Source organism: Ambystoma mexicanum, chromosome 10 (genome assembly GCF_040938575.1).
Source record: "Ambystoma mexicanum isolate Mex_15411 chromosome 10, UKY_AmexF1_1, whole genome shotgun sequence".
NCBI classification, from domain to species: domain Eukaryota; kingdom Metazoa; phylum Chordata; class Amphibia; order Caudata; family Ambystomatidae; genus Ambystoma; species Ambystoma mexicanum.
The window spans coordinates 1,126,121,872-1,126,140,357 of NC_090932.1; the positions used below are offsets into that span (position 1 = coordinate 1,126,121,872).

Sequence of the window (18,486 nt, forward strand, 5' to 3'; positions counted from 1 at the left end):
CCCTAGGCTTCACACAATGCATTTCCAGCCATGCACACAACAAAGGTCGAATCCTATAGTGGGTTGCTGAGCGAAACTGCAGCATTACAATCACCTCAAACACACAGTGCCCGTGGTAAGAGCACAACGTCATCAGTTTTAGCATCCCCACTGGGATCCATCCACACTCTACACCTGCACAACTGCCTGCCACCCTAACGAGAAATTCCAGGAACATCACGCCAGCACGCATCCTGCCCTTACTAAGTGCGCATACTGGTGCCCAAGTTGCCTCTAGATACCTACAATCTCTCCTTAGGTCAAGCTACCGACACCATTGCGCCACTGGGATAATGTAAAGCTAAACCACTTGCCCACATAAACGCCCGGTTCACTCCAGATCTCAAAGTAGTCTGTACTAAGAAACGGGCATCGGAAACTACATGGAGAAATGATCTGACAACATCTAACAAAGCACTCTTTTCCACCTCTTCCAAAGGCTATAAACTGGCCATACTCAATGCTAAAAGTTCCACACATAATGCATAAATTGACATGGGCAACTCATCCAGCAGAGAGCTATTTGTCATACTACATGAGCTGGAATCTTCTATTTCTCCTACCAACAACTGTTTGAAAGACAAAATCTGGTGCGCAAACATTCAAACTGCCCTGCTCAACAAAATATCCTCCCTCCAAAAATAGATCCTGCTAAGGAAAAAGAAACTAATCTCAACAGGGGTTTCACTGAGTTTTACACCCATTCCTGCCCATGTCAATACTCATATTTTCACCTTCAAGCCCGTCTCAGAACCTGAGGTAATCAAAAACATCAACAATCTTAAACCATCTAGATGCCTAAGGGATATCTGCCCTGCTCCAGTTATCAAAGATTGCACAGAAGCCCTTGCATCTTTCTTCTCCTCATTTGTCAATGCTTCTTTCTCCTCTAACACAGTCCCAGACAATCTCCAAGATGTCTGGGTCCTACCGTTTCTAAAGAACCCCATGCTAGATCCTAACATGCCTACCAACTACCGCCCTATCATAATTATCACTTTCCCCCTTAACATTTTAGACAGGCACACCTGCAATCCAACAACCTTCTGGGCCTGCGTCAGTGAGGGTTTCGACCGGGCAATGTCATTGAATCAGCTAAAGTTTACCTAAAGACTCAACTGGATGAAATCAAAGATGCTGGCAAAATGGCTCTCCTCTTATTGTTGGACCTCTCAGCTGCCTTTGACTTGGTTGTCCATCGAATCCTCTGCAATCACCTCTCCACAGCAGCCGATTTTTCTGAGGAAGCAACCACTTGGATCTCATCCTTCCTCCCTAACAGAACAATGAGAGTTTTCTCACCTTCTGCATCTGCCCAGCCAGCCCTAGTCACTTGTGGCATCGCACAAGGTTCATGCGTCTATCCTACACAAACTATTTGGATGATACTCAGATTCTTCGACCCATCTCAGGCAACTACAATACGGACACCAAAGCTCTAGGTGCAGTCTTTCATACCATCCAGGCTTGGATGGCATACCACTCACTCTGCCTCAATGATAAGACCAAGCTGCTCTTGGTCAGCTCACAGCCCCAGCTAAACAAACTCGACACTGCCTACAAATCATTCATCATTGACGGCATCTCCAATCCAGTCTTTTATATCAGGGTTTATCTTGATTCCAACCTATCCTTAACCAAACAAGTAAATGCAATTGCCTCCTCATCAGCCTACACAACTAAGTTAATGAACGCCGGCAGACCTTTTCTCTCCCCAGACAGGTGTATCACTATTGCAAGAGCACTAATTGGGTCCAGGCTTGACTATTGTAAGTAACTATTTGCTGGTACCAGCGACCGCAACATCAACAAGCTACAAATCATTCAAAACAATGCCCTGAGAGCAGCCTTGAACATCCCTAAATAAAAGATCACATATGCACAGCCAGAAGAAGGGTGCACTGGCTTCCTATCTGTGAACACATTCTGTTCAAAACCTTAGCTATCACCCACAAGTGTATCTGCCACACTTCACCAGAATACCGGTCTTCCAAATTCAACAAAACTCGATCTCCATACTTGCATCATCTCACCACTTCTAGAGACAAACGTCAAAGATCAGGTGACCTCAGCTTGCCAGTGAAGCCCCACTCTCGCTAAGGTTGGATCACTCATACTGGACTTTCCATAAGCAACTGAAAACGTGGCTATTTTCACAAGATCGCAACTCTAAGGACACTCCCCAGAAAGTATGTTAGTTTTGGGCTCAAACTTCCATGTATTATTGTATTCATCTTGTTGTACCTGCTTTTCTCTGTGATCAGCGCCTTGATGCCCAAGGGCTTAGAGCGCTCTATAAATGTCTAAATAAATAAATAAGAAGAAATTGCACTGGATTGGGGACGGTCATGTGGGACTCAATAACCTGCTATAATGAGGAATATAAGGGGTGGTCGATGGAGAACATGGCAGTTCAGTGTAGTGGAACCTTGAGGAAAGAAGGTAGTTATTTCTGACCGGGAGGTCAAGGACTCAGGCTCTTTTCTTTGTCGCTGCCTCAAGGACTCGTGTAAACTGGTTGTCAAGATGAGTAATTTCTGAGCTCCTTACATTGTAATGCTTGCCCTTTCCCCGCATTATTAGCCAGCCTCAAAGGGGACAAGCCGTCTTTTTTAGAGCTCCCAAATTCAAGTGGGGACACGCTGGACCAACTAACCAGCAGTCGATCTTCACGAGAGCTCACAGAGCCAACACTCAAAACCATGATTAAAGGGTCTGTGGTGACCGAAAAGTCCAAACAGAGATCAGGTAAAAGTCAGATTCGCCTGCCTTACTCGCAGCCACAAGCAACACACTGAAATAGCCTCTGTAATAGGTCCGGTGATACATGGGATCTCCATGCCGGCGGCCAGCTGCCGAGCCAACTTTCCAAAACGGCTGCCTCGAGGTTCCCAGAAGCAAATCCGCAGCTACACCGCTTGGCCACCCAGGCCACATAGGACCACAGCAACACCAGATCCGAGAGGCAAAAGCAGGAAGGAAAGGACCTAGCGACATGGGATGTGCTCACGCCCAGCTGTGTCAAACCACACTGAACAGTTCAGCTGCTTCCGACAACGCTCTGATGGTTAGTTAAGTAGCTACATTGGCGGATGTGAAACCAAAAGTGTTGCGGCTCATTTCCTAGCTTGCCACTGGACTAAACTGAGATCCTGGACAGATCTTACCTCACTTTATAGTGCTGTGTTAACTTGTATGAAAAGGTTTGCCATCTCACATTCTAGTAGCATTCTTTAGCCTATTTCCTGCTTTTTTTTCTTTGAGTTTAAGGGACACTAGAAAGGAGGGAGCCGACCAAATGTCATATTTCTGGTACACTTCATTTTAGGTCGGCTTATATGACACAAAAAAGGTTTGCTTTTTTCTTTGAATTTCAGATGTTGTTCTTCATATCACAAATAACAATTGGCAAGCATGCATCAAACAATGATTTTATCACGCATGCTTTTCTGGGTATATTTAAATCTTTAACACACAGTATTAAAACCCAGATGTGATTTCTTTTTAGGCTCACCCCAATTAGTATTCTGTTAACTGTAGATATCCTTTTAGGATATGATATGATAGTCTATTTATATAGCGCCTATACACAAAGTGTTTCAAAGCGCTTCAAGGCAAGGGAGGGAACAAGGGTAAATACAGTGACATTCTTACAGGCCATGAACAGTAAGGATGTGAAATTAACTATCGTACTCGGCCTGATGACATTTCAGATAGTGCAAGAGCTAAGACATAGATAAGGAAGGGGGGGGGAGAGTCGGAAGGAAATGGAAACAGACAGGCGACTTCCGTACTAGGCCTGACAACATTTCTGGTAGAGCCGGAGAATAACAAAGGTGAGGGAGATGAGTGCAGAAAGGGAGGGGAGGAACAAAACAAGCGACTATCGTACTAGGCCTGACGACATTTCAGATAGTGCTGGGGGAGGTTACAAGTAATGGGAAGGGGGAGGAGACAGACGAGGTTGCTATCATACTAGGTCCAGAGACAATTCTGATAGAGTAAGTGCATAGAAGAAAGTTAGGGGAGGAGATAGGAAAAGGGAGAAGAGAGAGAAGGAGAGAATAGAGAGTAAGCAGTCAAAAAGAGTGGAGAAGCAAGAGGGGAGAGTGAATACATTGCAGAAGTCAGATGTAACACATAATGTTGCAAGCCAGGATACAAGATGAAGATGGGAACAGCATGATTCTGGGCCACCATGAGTTCAAGATGCAAGGGAAGTCCAGCATAAGAGTTGAGAAAGGGTGACGCACTGTGAATCAATGAAGTCCACAAAAGTCAAATCCAGCATTGGCCACAAGACGGTGATGGTGAAACCAGAATGTATCACGACAGACTCCTGCAGAAGTAGGCTGGGGACGCCGGGGGAAAGAGGCTGTCAGGGTTGAAGAATCAAGCAAAACAGGCAACACCTGTGTGCGAGAAGGGGGGCACAAGGGAACCGCACAGGGGGAACAGAGGTGGTGGGGATGGCCTGTGAGGACAGAGGCAGTAAACACATGTTGGTGCATGCTTACCTGCTGTCTGAAATAATAAAGCTACAATCTGCCCCATTTTGCATGATATACAACTACAAGTTTTTTTTTAAATATTGTCATGTTGGATTATTGTGTGTTTTTTTTACTTTTCAAGTAATAACTACAAAACAATCTTATTTCTTGAAAGTAAAACATTTACAAATAATTGAACCTTGCACAGCAACTAGAACTGGGAAATAATGTGGTCAAATTGTGAAACTGCAGACTGGGCTCAAATCCCAACTTCGCCATTTAAACAAAGCATGGTATTGTCAGGAAATCATTTAATTGCATGGTATCTAACCTACCACAATTGTCAGTGCCTAAATAGATCAAGATTGTCATTCCTTAAAAGAGATTCAGTTCTCATGGCACGTACTTCAGAAAGCCTCACTCGTGGTTTAACTAGCTATAATATTGCTTCATGTATAAAACACGGACCATTCATAGCATGCACACCCCAAAGTCCTCATTTTCTCTCCTGCCAGTCATGACAACATCACTTGAAAACCATAACCAACTTCTAATCTCAGTCTACGTTTGAATAAATGCACCGTTCTGGCATCTTCCAATCCATATCCCTGGTCTATGATATGTATACCTTCCTCGTTGCTACCAATCTGTCTCCTGTATCCATGCACAAGTACATTCCGTGAAGCTAGGTTCTGTGTTTATGCTGGGGTATGTGTCCGTCTGTTGATCTGTGCTCTGCATAAATACTGCAACCCATGTATATCTCTCAAGTGCCCTGATTTTGTTAAAATGTGAGTATACCCATGCTAGAACACAAGTACCCTAATTGGCTACATGTTGTGAATGAAACTGGTTCAGGGGAGTGGGGAGTGGGATTATTGGATCCCTCCATTTCTTTAGTTGGTGGTGCAGGGATTGGTCTTTGGCCTGGGCACCGAAAACCCTTAAGGTGGTCTTGTGCAAGCTGCATGTTAGAGCTGGGTCGAGCCTGGTGGGGCTCAGGTCGGCCGGGTCCTAAACTGGGGCTCTGGCCGGACCATCTTCTCTGGTCAGTGCCTGCCCAAGGCTGGGGCCTCAGTTGTTCCCCCGTAACTCAAAAATAAAAAAAAATGTAAAAGCATGCTTACAGGAGCCAGACATCTGACTTCCTGCCCTTCCCCAGCCACTTCATTGGCTGGAACGGGGAAGGAGCCCTTCCTGGTAAAATGCTGTAGCAGCTGGTGGCAACTTTAATGGTGCCTTCCCTTCCCCTACAGCGTTTGTTCCCCTCGTCATCTCACATACCCCCCCCAACCTTCCAAACAGTACCCACGCTGTCCCTGCCCACCCAAGTGCCACCATCTCTTTTCTCTACCCCCCTAGCCCTGCCATCCTAAAACCGGCAGTGCTGTCCCAGCCTCCCCAAGTGCCACCCTTCTCCTTTTCATGCCCCCTGCCATCCCCAAAATAGCAGCGCTACTCCCTCAAGCACCACCATCCCCTTTTTATCTGCCCCCTTGCCCCTCCATCCCCAGGTCAGCAGCATTGCCACGCACGCGTCACCATCCCCTTGTTCTCTGCCCCTTACCATCTCCAAAACAGTAGTACTGTCTCTACCCTCAAGCACCACCATCTTATGTTCCCTTCTCCCCTCCCCTGCCATCCACAAACAGCAGCGATGTCCCTCCCCCAAGTGACCACCATCCCCTTGTTCTCTGAACCCTGTCATTCCCAAAACAGCAGTGCTGCCCCCAAAGCACCCCCATCCCCTTCTTCTCTGTCCCCTACCTCCTGCCATCCCCAAAGCAGTAGCACTGTTCCTGCCCCCCCAGCTCCACCATCCCCTTGTTCTCTGTCCCAGCCCAACTTACCATTAAAAAACCCACTGGTGCTGTCCCTATGCTCATCTCCAGGGATTGGGGTTGAAAGACCGAGTGACAAATGTTCGAGGGAGGAATGACCGAAGATAATTGTTTCGAAATAACCTTCGGTCTTTTCTCCCCTGAACATTTCTGACATGGCCAAACCCCTGCCCACACCCCAAATTCCCGACTTACCTTGCCTCCGACTCGCCGGTCCCTGCAACGCCTGTTCCCTTTTACTTCCGTGATCGGGAACCGGCGCCGCAGGGTCCTTTCAATTTGAATTTTTTTCGGGACAGCCGCTGTCCCCCTCAAACACTGCTCACCCCCGCAGCCCCCAGCACCGAATGCATGATTTGTTCGAACTTTTCTGTCGTTCAGAATTGTCGAACAGCTGAAATTCAGCCAAATCACGCATTCGGACATATATTTTCGGTCATTTTGGTTAAACCCCTCTCCAGTGTCACAATCCCCACCTCCTGTCCCAAACATAAGACCCCACTGGATTCACATGTGCCATCTTCCCCTGTGCGCCACCATCCACACACACCACCCCCTTGTTCTCTGTCCCAGCCCATCTCACCATTAAACTCCCCCTCTCCATCGCCACAACCCCCTTCCCCTGCCCCAAAGAGAACATTCTCTGGACTGGGGCTGCCCCCCACCTGCCACCATTGCCAAATCCCCCACCACCTATCCAGCCACCATCTGGGGTTGGCTCGGCCTGTGCTGGGTCCCTAGAGCCAGGCCAGAGCTCCAGGCTCGGCCCTACCCCAGAGTTCCATAGGTCTCCCAGCTCTACCTGTGGCGCAACATGCATAGTTTGAAACAAGTTCGAGTCTAAGAGGGAAAAGACAAGTGAAGAATGCAAGAAGCAACCAGACCAAGTGGAGGGAAGCGAGGCAGACTGCAGCCCCCTCAGGAGTGAACATTTAAATTGTTAATGATCTGAGATGCAGACTGTCTACACCAGTAGCTGGTGTGACAGGGTGGTCCACCACAAACAACCAAGCTGGAGACTGAAAGATGTTCCAAGGGGATTTATTTAAAATCACACGTGGTTGTTCTAAGTGATTTCTGGGTAGGTCTCAGGGCTAATGAGGTCTTTAGAAATTTAGTGCAAGTGCTGCCTCTCTCTAGCTATTTCGCGCTGATTTACCCTTCCCCTGCCCACGCGTCCTTAACGGGGTGTTAGTAGCTTGCCAACAGGGACACCTACCTGTCTGTTATTCTGATTAATCCTTTTTGTGTTTTCCCTCAAAAAAATTTGGCTAACTAACTCCCTGTTTTTTTTCTGGTCTTTCCCTAACCTGTCCCACTTAGTAGTCTAAGGGGGTTAGGGATAGTGCCTTCTTCCGCCCCTGGTATCAACCTCCCTTCTTCCATACACTTCCTTACCTGATCCTTCACTTCACTGGGCTCATAAGATGTTCTCCCCCCAACATAGTACCGTCCCTCCGATCTCCCACTCCGCCTTGCCACATCCACCCTTTGATCCTACTTCTCCTCTTGCGAAATGCCAATAGTTACTCCGATTCTCCCACTCACAGTCGCTCTTACTATTCTGTTGCTCCTACTATTACCACCAGATGTTACCCTCCCTATCACCCTCTACTGCTTCTTTTACTCCCTAACACTCTACTACCTACTCCACTTCCAATATTACCCTTTACCCCATTACTACTACTTACTCCATCGTGCTCACTTGCAATTCCGCTACTCCCACGACCACAGCCTGCAGTCCCTACCACTGCTATCTCTGCCTATCTCCACTCCCAACTACTACTACCTCCACCAATACTACCACTCCACTACTCCTACTCTGCCTCTACTTCTCACACTCCGCAGACAACCTCTTTCCAATAGCCTCCACACTCCTTTCGCTCTCACCTCCTCCTGTATCTCGGACGTCCTCCATCACCTCCTGTACTCGCCCAACTAACCCACCCCCCAGGCATTCACACACACTTACACCCTCTCAGGATTGACCACTTACCTTATCCAATAGCTTATCTTCCTTGAGGGGGGCCGGGAGGGTCAGGGGACGGCCACTGGAGGGCTTAGGAAGGCTTGTAAGCCCTGCCCCTTTCCAACATGGACACTGATGGGGTCCAGGGATATTAGATGTCTAAAGGCCTTTCTGCAAGTCTAAGCTTGCCCCAAATATCCCTGGTGGTATAGAGGGTGATGGGGAAGGCCTTCCTTACTTTTATATAAGTAAGAAAACATTCCCTGGTGGCATAGCGGAAGCTGCCAGTTTGATGGAACTGCGCCGGTGTTGCAGTTGACGCAGCACGCCTTGGTGCCACGTCCATCATTGCAGCATCTAGCGACTGGTGCTGCCGCATTCGCGGCACCCCTTGCTAGGATGCAGACTGTCGCTGTGTGGTCTCTAGACTCAGCTTCTCGCTGTGATGCCCAGAGGTTCTCCTCCTTGTGGCGGGTTATGCGGCCACCCCGCCGCCAACGCTGGCAGGTAAGTCTGGTTTGGGAGGGGCCTGCACGCATCCAGGCACCCCGCAGAGGGTGACTGAGTTGGGGCCCTCCATCCACTGACAGATCCTGAAAGCAGGCCCTGTCAAGACGGAAACACAAAAATTGTGCCTGTACAGTACAGTGCTGCCTGGGGAACGGGTCCTGCACAGTGACTGGCCTTGCATAGCTTTGGCTCATACCAGTTATGTGAAACGGTTCTGTAGTATGCCACTTGGTTGCACCCATTCTAATGGATTGAGATAGAAGAGGGATGTTGGTGGTACTCGCTCTCACAGTGCAGCCATTTTGGAGTTGGTCGCTTTGCGTAGAACCTTGGGCGCATGTCCCCATTAGGCGTGCCCTCTTGGCTGTGGCCGGGCGCCGAGACCTATCTGCGCCTGAATACATGTTTTCCTTAAATATATTGCCAAACGAAGCACTAATAAAAACAGTGCTTCGAGTAACAATTTATTTAAGGAAGACACTTTTTGAGCAGTAGATAGAGCTGTTCTGAAAGTGAACGCTCCATGTACAGATGGGTTACTTTGTCCCTCATGTATGCGAGACAAAGCAACCCATTTGTACATGGAGGGTTCACTTTCAGGACCGCTCCATGTGATCGTGAAGTGTTTTCTTTAAACTGTTACCCGAAGCACTGCATTTATTAGTGCTTCGGTGACAATATACTTAAGGAAAACATATATTCAGGCGCGGATAGGGTACAACTGAAAGGGACCTGTGCACAAGCTGCTGCGCCAAGATGTCAGGCGCCGAAACGCAGCGGCTGAATGTGCTGCTTCGGGCGTGGGTAGCAACTCGACGAGGCAATTGGAAAATGGAGCAGCTGAGGAAGGAGGCACTTTGTGAAGTAGGGGGCCAGGCTGAAAAGCCCGCTTTGAAGGGGACCACTGGGAATAGGGGCGCGAGAGGAGATTTCAGGGTTGCGTCCACTCTAATGACAAATCAAAGTAAAACTTCACAAGGGATCAAGGAGCCCATATCCTTATGTTCCCTGGAAAACCATTACACTGAGGAACTCACCTGGGGAGATTTATTCTAACACACTACATATTTTGGAAACTCCTGCAAAATAGATGGTGGAGTAGGGTGACCTACGAACTCAGAATAAATTCAAAACAAAAGGGGTATACCTACTTAAGTCACTGGTCCTGTAGGTAAATATAAAGAATTTGTAACAAACAAGAATGGACCAGTGGATGGGGATGACGCGGATATTTGTCAAAACATAATATTACACATTTTAATCAATAAACACATCTTTCATTGTTACATGCAATGTTTTAAAAAACATAAATAACAGTTCATCATCATATATTTCATCTATACTTCTCTCATTCCAAATTCACACATTCATTCAAAAATGTTCTTAAAAAACAAACAAATTTGGCTCTTTCCAGAAAATGTATCATTCACTTAATACATATATTTCTACACAAAAAATTCAGAAATTGTCTGGCCAGTTTTGCTTTCAGGTGTCGTATTTTTCTTGGTCAAACAATTAACCCAAGTATCTTTTATAGTCGTTGACACGTGTTTCAGTCCACATATAACACAATTTGCTGTTTTTACATCTCAAGACCTTCTTCAGGACGTGAAGTGCAGACAAATGCGTCTGCCCTTGTGTTTTGGAAACGTATGCGCCAAATGTCAAATCTAAAAAACATTCATAAAATACCATCAGTGTCCAGTGTCATCCCATATTTCTTAGACTTTTGTGACTATTATTGTCATATGTATAGCATCTCAACACAAAAACCTACTCACCACTATGTGTCAATTGACAAATGGGCAACTAGGTATACGGAGTCAATCCTTCACAGTGTCAATGATATAATCAAGACCTGTGAACCAAACAGAGACACGTTTTAGTTCTCTGTACCAGTAAAAATTACCTACAGAAGTGAGTAATTATATGACATGAAAAATCTCTAACTTACAATTCTTCAATGTTAGTCACCACATCGGATACATTTTCAATGCTTCAAAAATCTTGGAGGAAAGATAAACATTTTCAAAACTTTAACTCCACAGACCTGTGAAAATTAAACAAATCTGTTCTATATACTGTCATGAGTATCTGATGATGTTTGCCTAAAGTACTACATTCACAATGGAGGAGGTATACACTCACCATGAAATTTCTACGGACTGTACAGTAGTTATAAGTATCAAAACCGTTCCTCAGCAACCGTCTTCATCTGATAAATACACTAGGCTGTTAGGAATAGTATATAGTAGTAACAAAAGTGTTTCTCTCTGATTGCATAACACGGTTTATTTATTGCATTCCCCCCATATTAAAGAGCTAACTGGACACCCAGTGGGCTTTTACGGTTTAATACAGGCTACAGGAGTAGCCATCCCAAGACAGCCAACTGTCAATGGCTAGATGGAGTATCTCTCTAATGAGAGATGCTGTCCTAGAGCTATTCTAGCAGAAAATAGGCTCAGTGCGCTCATTTCTCAAATGTCCCTATTTCTGAAAACAAAGAATACTGCATTCACAGAAAATCGCTACTCAGTGCCACCGGTGCATGTGAATCATGGCACGGATGACAGTCCCCCAAATATATGTGCAAATTGAGGCACATGCTTAATCGTGTGTTCCATTCATTGTTTTTCACCAGCAGTACTTGCCTCAATTTGCACATATATTTGGGGGACTGTCATCCGTGCCATGATTCACATGCACCGGTGGCACTGAGTAGCGATTTTCTGTGAATGCAGTATTCGTTGTTTTCAGAAATAGGCACATTTGAGAAATGAGCGCACTGAGCCTATTTTCTGCTAGAATAGCTCTAGGACAGCATCTCTCATTAGAGAGATACTCCATCTAGCCATTGACAGTTGGCTGTCTTCGGATGGCTACTCCTGTAGCCTGTATAAAACCGTAAAAGCCCACTGGGTGTCCAGTTAGCCCTTTAATATGGGGGGAATGCAATAAATAAACCGTGTTATGCAATCAGAGAGAAACACTTTTGTTACTGCTATATACTATTCCTAACAGCCTCGTGTATTTATCCGATGAAGACGGTTGCTGAGGAACGGTTTTGATACTTATAACTACTGTACAGTCCGTAGAAATTTCATGGTGAGTGTACACCTCCTCCATTGTGAATTTAGTACTGTAGCAAACATCACCAGATACTCATGACAGTATATAGAACAGATTTGTTTAATTTTCACAGGTCTGTGGAGTTAAAGTTTTGAAAATTTGTATCTTTCCTCCAAGATTTTTGAAGCATTGAAAATGTATCCGATGTGGTGACTAACATTGAAGAATTGTAAGTTAGAGATTTTTTATGTCATATAATTACTCACTTCTGTAGGTAATTTTTACTGGTACAGAGAACTAAAACGTGTCTCTGTTTGGTTCACAGGTCTTAATTATATCATTGACACTGTGAAGGATTGACTCTGTATAACTAGTTGCCCATTTGTGAATTGACACATAGTGGTGAGTAGGTTTTTGTGTTGAGATGCTATACATATGACAATAATAGTCACAAAAGTCTAAGAAATATGGGATGACACTGATGGTATTTTATGTATGTTTTTTAGATTTGACATTTGGCGCATATGTTTCCAAAACACAAGGGCAGACGCATTTGTGTGCACTTCACGTCCTGAAGAAGGTCTTGAGATGTAAAAACAGAAAATTGTGTTATATCTGGACCAAAACACGTGTCGACAACTATAAAAGATACTTGGGTTAATTGTTTGACCAAGAAAAATACGACGCCTGAAAGCAAAACTGGTCAGACAGTTTCTGAATTTTTTGTGTGTAGAAATATATGTATTAAGTGAATGATACATTTTCTGGAAAGAGCCAAATTTGTGTGTTTTTTAAGAAAAATTTTGAATGAATGTGTGAATTTGGAATGAGAGAAGTATCGATGAAATATATGATGATGAACTGTTATTTATGTTTTTTAAAACATTGCATGTAACAATGAAAGATGTGTTTATTGATTAAAATTTGTAATATGTTTTGAAAAGTATCTGTGTCATCCCCATCCACTATGAACTCAGAAGCCATATTTATCGTTAATAATCATTTGTGAAAGTATATCATTTCTCTAACACAAATTCAGCTATTATATATTCCCTTTTTTTGCTTCTAGGACACCGGAAAGCTGAGAATCGGGACTTACACAGGACCACATCAACACTGCACTGTATACTCCGGAGGTAAGGCCTATGTAGATCTAATCCAGAACCACCACGTGCATGCACGGCATCGCATTCTCTTCAGTAAATATTCAGTTGTACTTCACTAGCCATTACCGCGTGGAGGTTTCTCAGCACCAAGTCTTATTTCTGACGTAGCGACATGGACGTCATTTCACCAAAATGCCAGGGGTAGCAGAAGTGACATTGCATGACCCTTGACCTCTGATGACATCACAGGAAGTGAAGTCATTTGACCTTGCCACCAAGTGACATCACAGGAAGTGATGGCACCTGACCTTTCACTCCTTGACAAAACGGAAGTGGCAACACATAGCATTGTTCCAGTACTATAAGAAAAATATGGTTATGATATCACTGTAATATGATATGCATTCTATACAAGAATGGATCACCATATCTAGGATCAATATCAGTGTGTATAGCGCCAACAACCGTGAGGCAATAAAGCACTGTCAACCGGCTGGTGACAAACTGTAGCTGCTGGAATCGAAAACAGTGTATGAACAATCAATATAGTGAGATACACTGAGATCAATATATGCATGTAAACTCAGCTTCTGCCCAAAGAGAAAGGGAAGCCGGCATTTACCTGCTAATATAGGTGTTCACCATTGGGTGCTGCCAAGGAGTGAATATTTTCCATATATCGAATCGGCAGTCAACAGCAAGGTTATCCTGTGAAAAATAGGGTTTCTTGGTGCTGCTCTAAGGACTGCCTGTTACACTTGCGTTGGGGACTGCAATCATGGCTTTTCAATGTCCATTAACCTTTTCAGTACATGCCTTCCCCTATAATAAATTGAATATTAGCACTGGGTTGTACTGTAACCATTGCACATAGTGCGATTGTGTCTTTTTTGTGTGCATCTTGGTCAATTTATTTTCAGGGGTTTGCAGAAAGGATATGTACAAAGCATCCCAAGGCTGGACTTGCAAAAAGCTCATTCTTCAGCTATGAGGCGCAATAACAGCAAATGCAATGTTGCCACTTTGTGATAGGATCCCTGAGGCCCCAATCTTTCTTTTAAAAGCTGAGCAGAGTTGGAAAGATTGACTGACTCTACAATGATTTCCCAAATGGAGGCTCATTCCTTGGGCTAATTGAGACGTCTGTGCAAGTCTCTTGCTGTTTTCCAAGGTCTAACTGGTGATTGACCTCAATATAAACATATCCATGGGAGTGGCCCAATAAGAAAGAAGAAAGATGTCACTATACAGGAAGCAGGGTTACATTTGCATGGGAAACCTAAAGCACCAAGCAGTTTAAACATAGAACAGAATCCTCCAAACTAACCATTTGATGCCCTCTACACATTGCCCTGTGTGTTTTAGCTTGCAAGCACATGTATACCTTCATTAGTACCTGCGGTTTGCGCATACAAACTAGGCACATGTGGAAGATGATGGTGGTTCAGTGTTTAGTCTCTGCTGCTCCATTTTAATTGGTTTCAGATATTTCTATGACTATCTAGAGGAAGATGTTCAAGGCCATCACATCCTTTCTTTCTGTTGATTGCGGAGGAGTCTGCACTTCTTGCAGGTGATCGATGGATGGATCTGATGATCTATGGAGCAGTCTGATTTCTAGCTTTATAGGAACACTTGAGATTGGAGAAATGGTTTGTGGTGCTTCATAATTCAGTCCACTCAGCTGGTCAATGCGAGATCTTCATTTACTGCTGCCAAGAATAATACTTATGTTCCTGTTTGGCCCAAAGCAGTTTTGTTCCCAGCAACCCATTTACCTTACAAGGTATAGTTTTGATTTAAAATGGATTGTTCCACAGTCTGAATATGTTTGGGTCTGAAATTTCTTTGGTTTTCCTGTACAGTCTCATTTTCAAGGTTCAACTACGCACGAGCATGGATGGAGGTTCATGTCTGATATCATGTTTTGCAACTTTGTAGGACATTAGAAACCTTAATTGGATTAGCGCTGGGGCAATCACCTGTCCCGTAAGCAAGACAACGCAGAGCAACACATGTTCGAATCCCAGTCCCGCAAATAGACACAGGTCGCCGGTATTAAGCATGTTATTTAACTGGATTAATGTGTTAGCGTGTTCTTTGCATCTCACTACAAGTCAAATAACCTGTGCTAACTATGTTAGTCCACTGGGACAGGGCAGTCTGTATGAATTGTCAGAGGCCAAAACATTTCTTGATTCTTCTGCCTATTAAAATGGGGCTCTTTCCAAGTGCCACCTAATGGGATGATGGGACAAGTCTACTGATGAACAGGATTTCTCAGCCATGGGCCATGCATATATAGCCTGACCAGCAGGAACACCAATCCAAAAGATCCTGCATTGTCAGCCTAGACCGGTTTACTGCATTGATCCTTTGCATTCTTTGATTCTATTATAGATTAGCTTTTTCCAATAACAAGTGAAATTGGAAAATACAATACTATGGCCATGTATCATGATGGCTCAGTGCCTCTTCCCCCATCTAGCCCATTTCCCCAGCTCCACCACATCAACTGTTCCCAAGCCACAGCCGCTAATTGGTCACGTGTCATGTGATCATATGATTTCCCCCAACAGTGGTTGATGTGGCTTGGAGTTCCATATTGAGAATGGGGGGAAAATAAGTCCTTCTTCCTGAAGTGTGATCTTCTCAAAAACCTTGAACAGCTGATGGAAAACCTCAGAGTGGCAGCAGTGCCATAGCTATACTATGAAGGCCTGGCACAATATTCCCGACATCTATTGCGGGGCATCACGTAATGGTGATAAAGTAGGGAATTGATCATTGGACGTTCTTATTCTAGAAGAGAGATGTAGGTTGAGGCACAAAGGGACCAATTATTAATTGAGCTGTTTTGCACTGCACCAACATTCAGCTCAAACAGCTTCATAGTGCTGTGGAAGGTGGTGAGGAGCAGAGGGCCTAGACTGCAGGAGGGGTGCAAACATTCAACATGTGATCAAGTCCTTTAAGGGCATCTGCAAGAGGAGCAGTAGTGCAAAAGAATGAAGAAGCCTGCCTTCCTGGGATCAGGTAGGCAAGGAGAACAAGTACAAGTTAGGTGTTGGGTGTAAGGGTCCTAGACTGCATTATGGGTTGTGTTGGAACCAGGTGGGCTGCAGGAGCACAAGAAGTGGCATTGGGGGTGGAAAAAGGGCAAAAGGGCCTGAGGGCCGCCTGCAGCCAGTTTAAAAAATAAAATTAAATATATATAATATATAATATAATATATATAATATATATATATTCTTTTTGGCCAGGGGTAGCAAGGGAGACAGTAGTGGTCACAACACTGCAACCCCTAGCAACCCACAAATGACATCCATGGGTAACAAGCCGGAACCTGGTGGTTAGGGGCCTTTCAACAAAAGTATGTACTGTGTCCAGAAAGCAGAAAGAGAATATACCACCTTCAGCTGTGAAATAAAGAACCTGGGATGAAATCCAATGGCATGCCGCGACCCACCTTTCATTAATGGAAAAGATGGGAAAAGCCTTTTGGCTAAATTATTCTGTACTCACATTTTCAAGGTATCCCTACATATTTTCCCCACCATAAATATCGGTGTATATATGGTCGCCGGTCTCGTCATAGGCAATATTTTTGGGAGGATAATTTGTTGGAGCGGGGATTGCGGGGGTGTCCCCCGCAGGGTCCATGGCTCGATATTGCTGCAAAAATGTGGCAGTATTTTTGTATCGCAATATTTTTGCGGGGATATTAACACATGGAACCCATTTTCAAACATACTGTGAATGCAATCTTCATTAGCCAAACAGTAACTAGAGTGCAACAAAAACTGCATGCCCAGCTAAAGAATAAAAAACCCTTTCTGTGCCTTAGAGTCTGGTCACTAGACCCCACCTCCTTTATCCACACTTCGGTTCCACCTTCTGTGAAGAATCGTACGGATCCCTCACCGAAACCCTGCCTAAAGTCTCCTCCCATGTGGAATGGGGAAGGCAGATGCTGCCTGCTCCCAACTCTGGGGGTGGTGTACTGCGTGAAGATAACCTGGGAGGAGAAAGGGCCCACAGTAGTGAGGAGATTCCGTGCAATAAGGCACAGTATTTTTCCTCTTATAGAAAGACTCTTCCCAGTGTACCTAAAGCAGTAATGGCTTATTGTCATTGTAATGCCCCTAATAAAACTAGAAATGTGGACACAAGTCTTGTAAGAATGGAACACGCCTTACAAAAGGAATGATCTTTTTGGGTATCCCAAATCAAACACCCTCCTTACCCCCAAGCGTACAATGTACAGGAATCTGGAAATGTTGGCTTTAATAAATTACCTTTCTCTAGAACAACTAATTGGAACAGTCCTTCTCTTAAAGAGTTCAGGGAAATTAAATCTATTCGTAAAAAGAATTCAAATGTCAGAGGAACTAATGTTGCTTAAATGGACAAGTACCAGAATCCCAGAGGTACTGGGATGAAGAAGAGGGCTGAAGAGGCATGCAGAGTTAGCAGTCAGGCACATAAGCCTACTGGCCATTGCAGTAGTCAGGCAATTGAGCTTAACAGCCCACACCTGAAAATTGTTAATGAACCTGGGAGGCATAAAAGACTCCCTCAGGAAAGGAGGAGTAGGAGGAGCTGGAACGAGAGCTGGAAGGCAAGATGTAGAGTAGAGAAGAAGCACAATTCTGGCAAATCACAAAGATGCGGGAGCACAGGAAGGATGCTGGAATGTGGAGTCAGCAGATTTCACGTGCAAGTTTTGAGAGAGTCCTGTTCTCCCAAAATCTGAAATGCAGAGGCTGCGCAGCGGAAGACAGCTGGAGTTTTCCCCATGTGAGCCTTATTGTCATGATTGCAGAGCTGTGAACGTGCAAGAGACTGAGGCCAGAAGCAAGAGGCAAGATGAGGGTCTCAGGAGGAAAAGGAACTCCCAATTCGAGTGGCCGGTCCGGGGTCACCCATGCAGGAGAAGGGTGTGGGTCCCCAGCAAGCCAGAACCAGTAGTAGTGTTAGGGGAGGTTGGGAAAGTAGTGCAACCCGCAAAGCAAGTGTCTAAGATGCTAGTGAGTGAAGCACAGCATTCTAACCTTTTGCGCGAGCCTTGCCGGTAACTGTTTCCGACTCCTTATTGAGCCGCAAATGACTTTATGCAACCAGAAGTTGTTAGTTATATTGAAAGTACTGTTCACAATGAAAATGTAGTACTCACATATACTGTGAAAGACCTAGCATTCGCATGAGAGCTAAAGTCATTGAAGTCCATTGTACTTAAAGACTGTTACTGTCTAACGGAGTGGTCACGTGTCACTAATTAAGAAAATGGAACACTCTCTAAACCATTACAAAATACCTAATCATGACAATACCCAAGGTTAAAGGTATAAAGTCTGAAAACTATATCAAAAGGAGGTCATGTGTGCGTATATGTGATTCCCAAAGGAAGTCAGAACTTTATCCTTTGACATCACACGGGAATACAATTCGCTCTTCAT

At 44.7% G+C, this 18,486-nt stretch overlaps 1 protein-coding gene across 2 annotated transcripts in view; it reads left to right on the forward strand.

Moving 5' to 3' along the window:
• The window catches only part of LOC138492057 (cytosolic purine 5'-nucleotidase-like), a 270,570-nt gene that overhangs the window by 201,332 nt on the left and 50,752 nt on the right, over positions 1-18,486 (forward strand). For both annotated transcript variants that reach the window (XM_069619009.1, XM_069619008.1), the window contains exon 12: positions 12,991-13,057. In XM_069619009.1, coding sequence (XP_069475110.1) covers positions 12,991-13,057 — 67 coding nt within the window. The remainder of the gene's footprint in view (positions 1-12,990; positions 13,058-18,486) is intronic.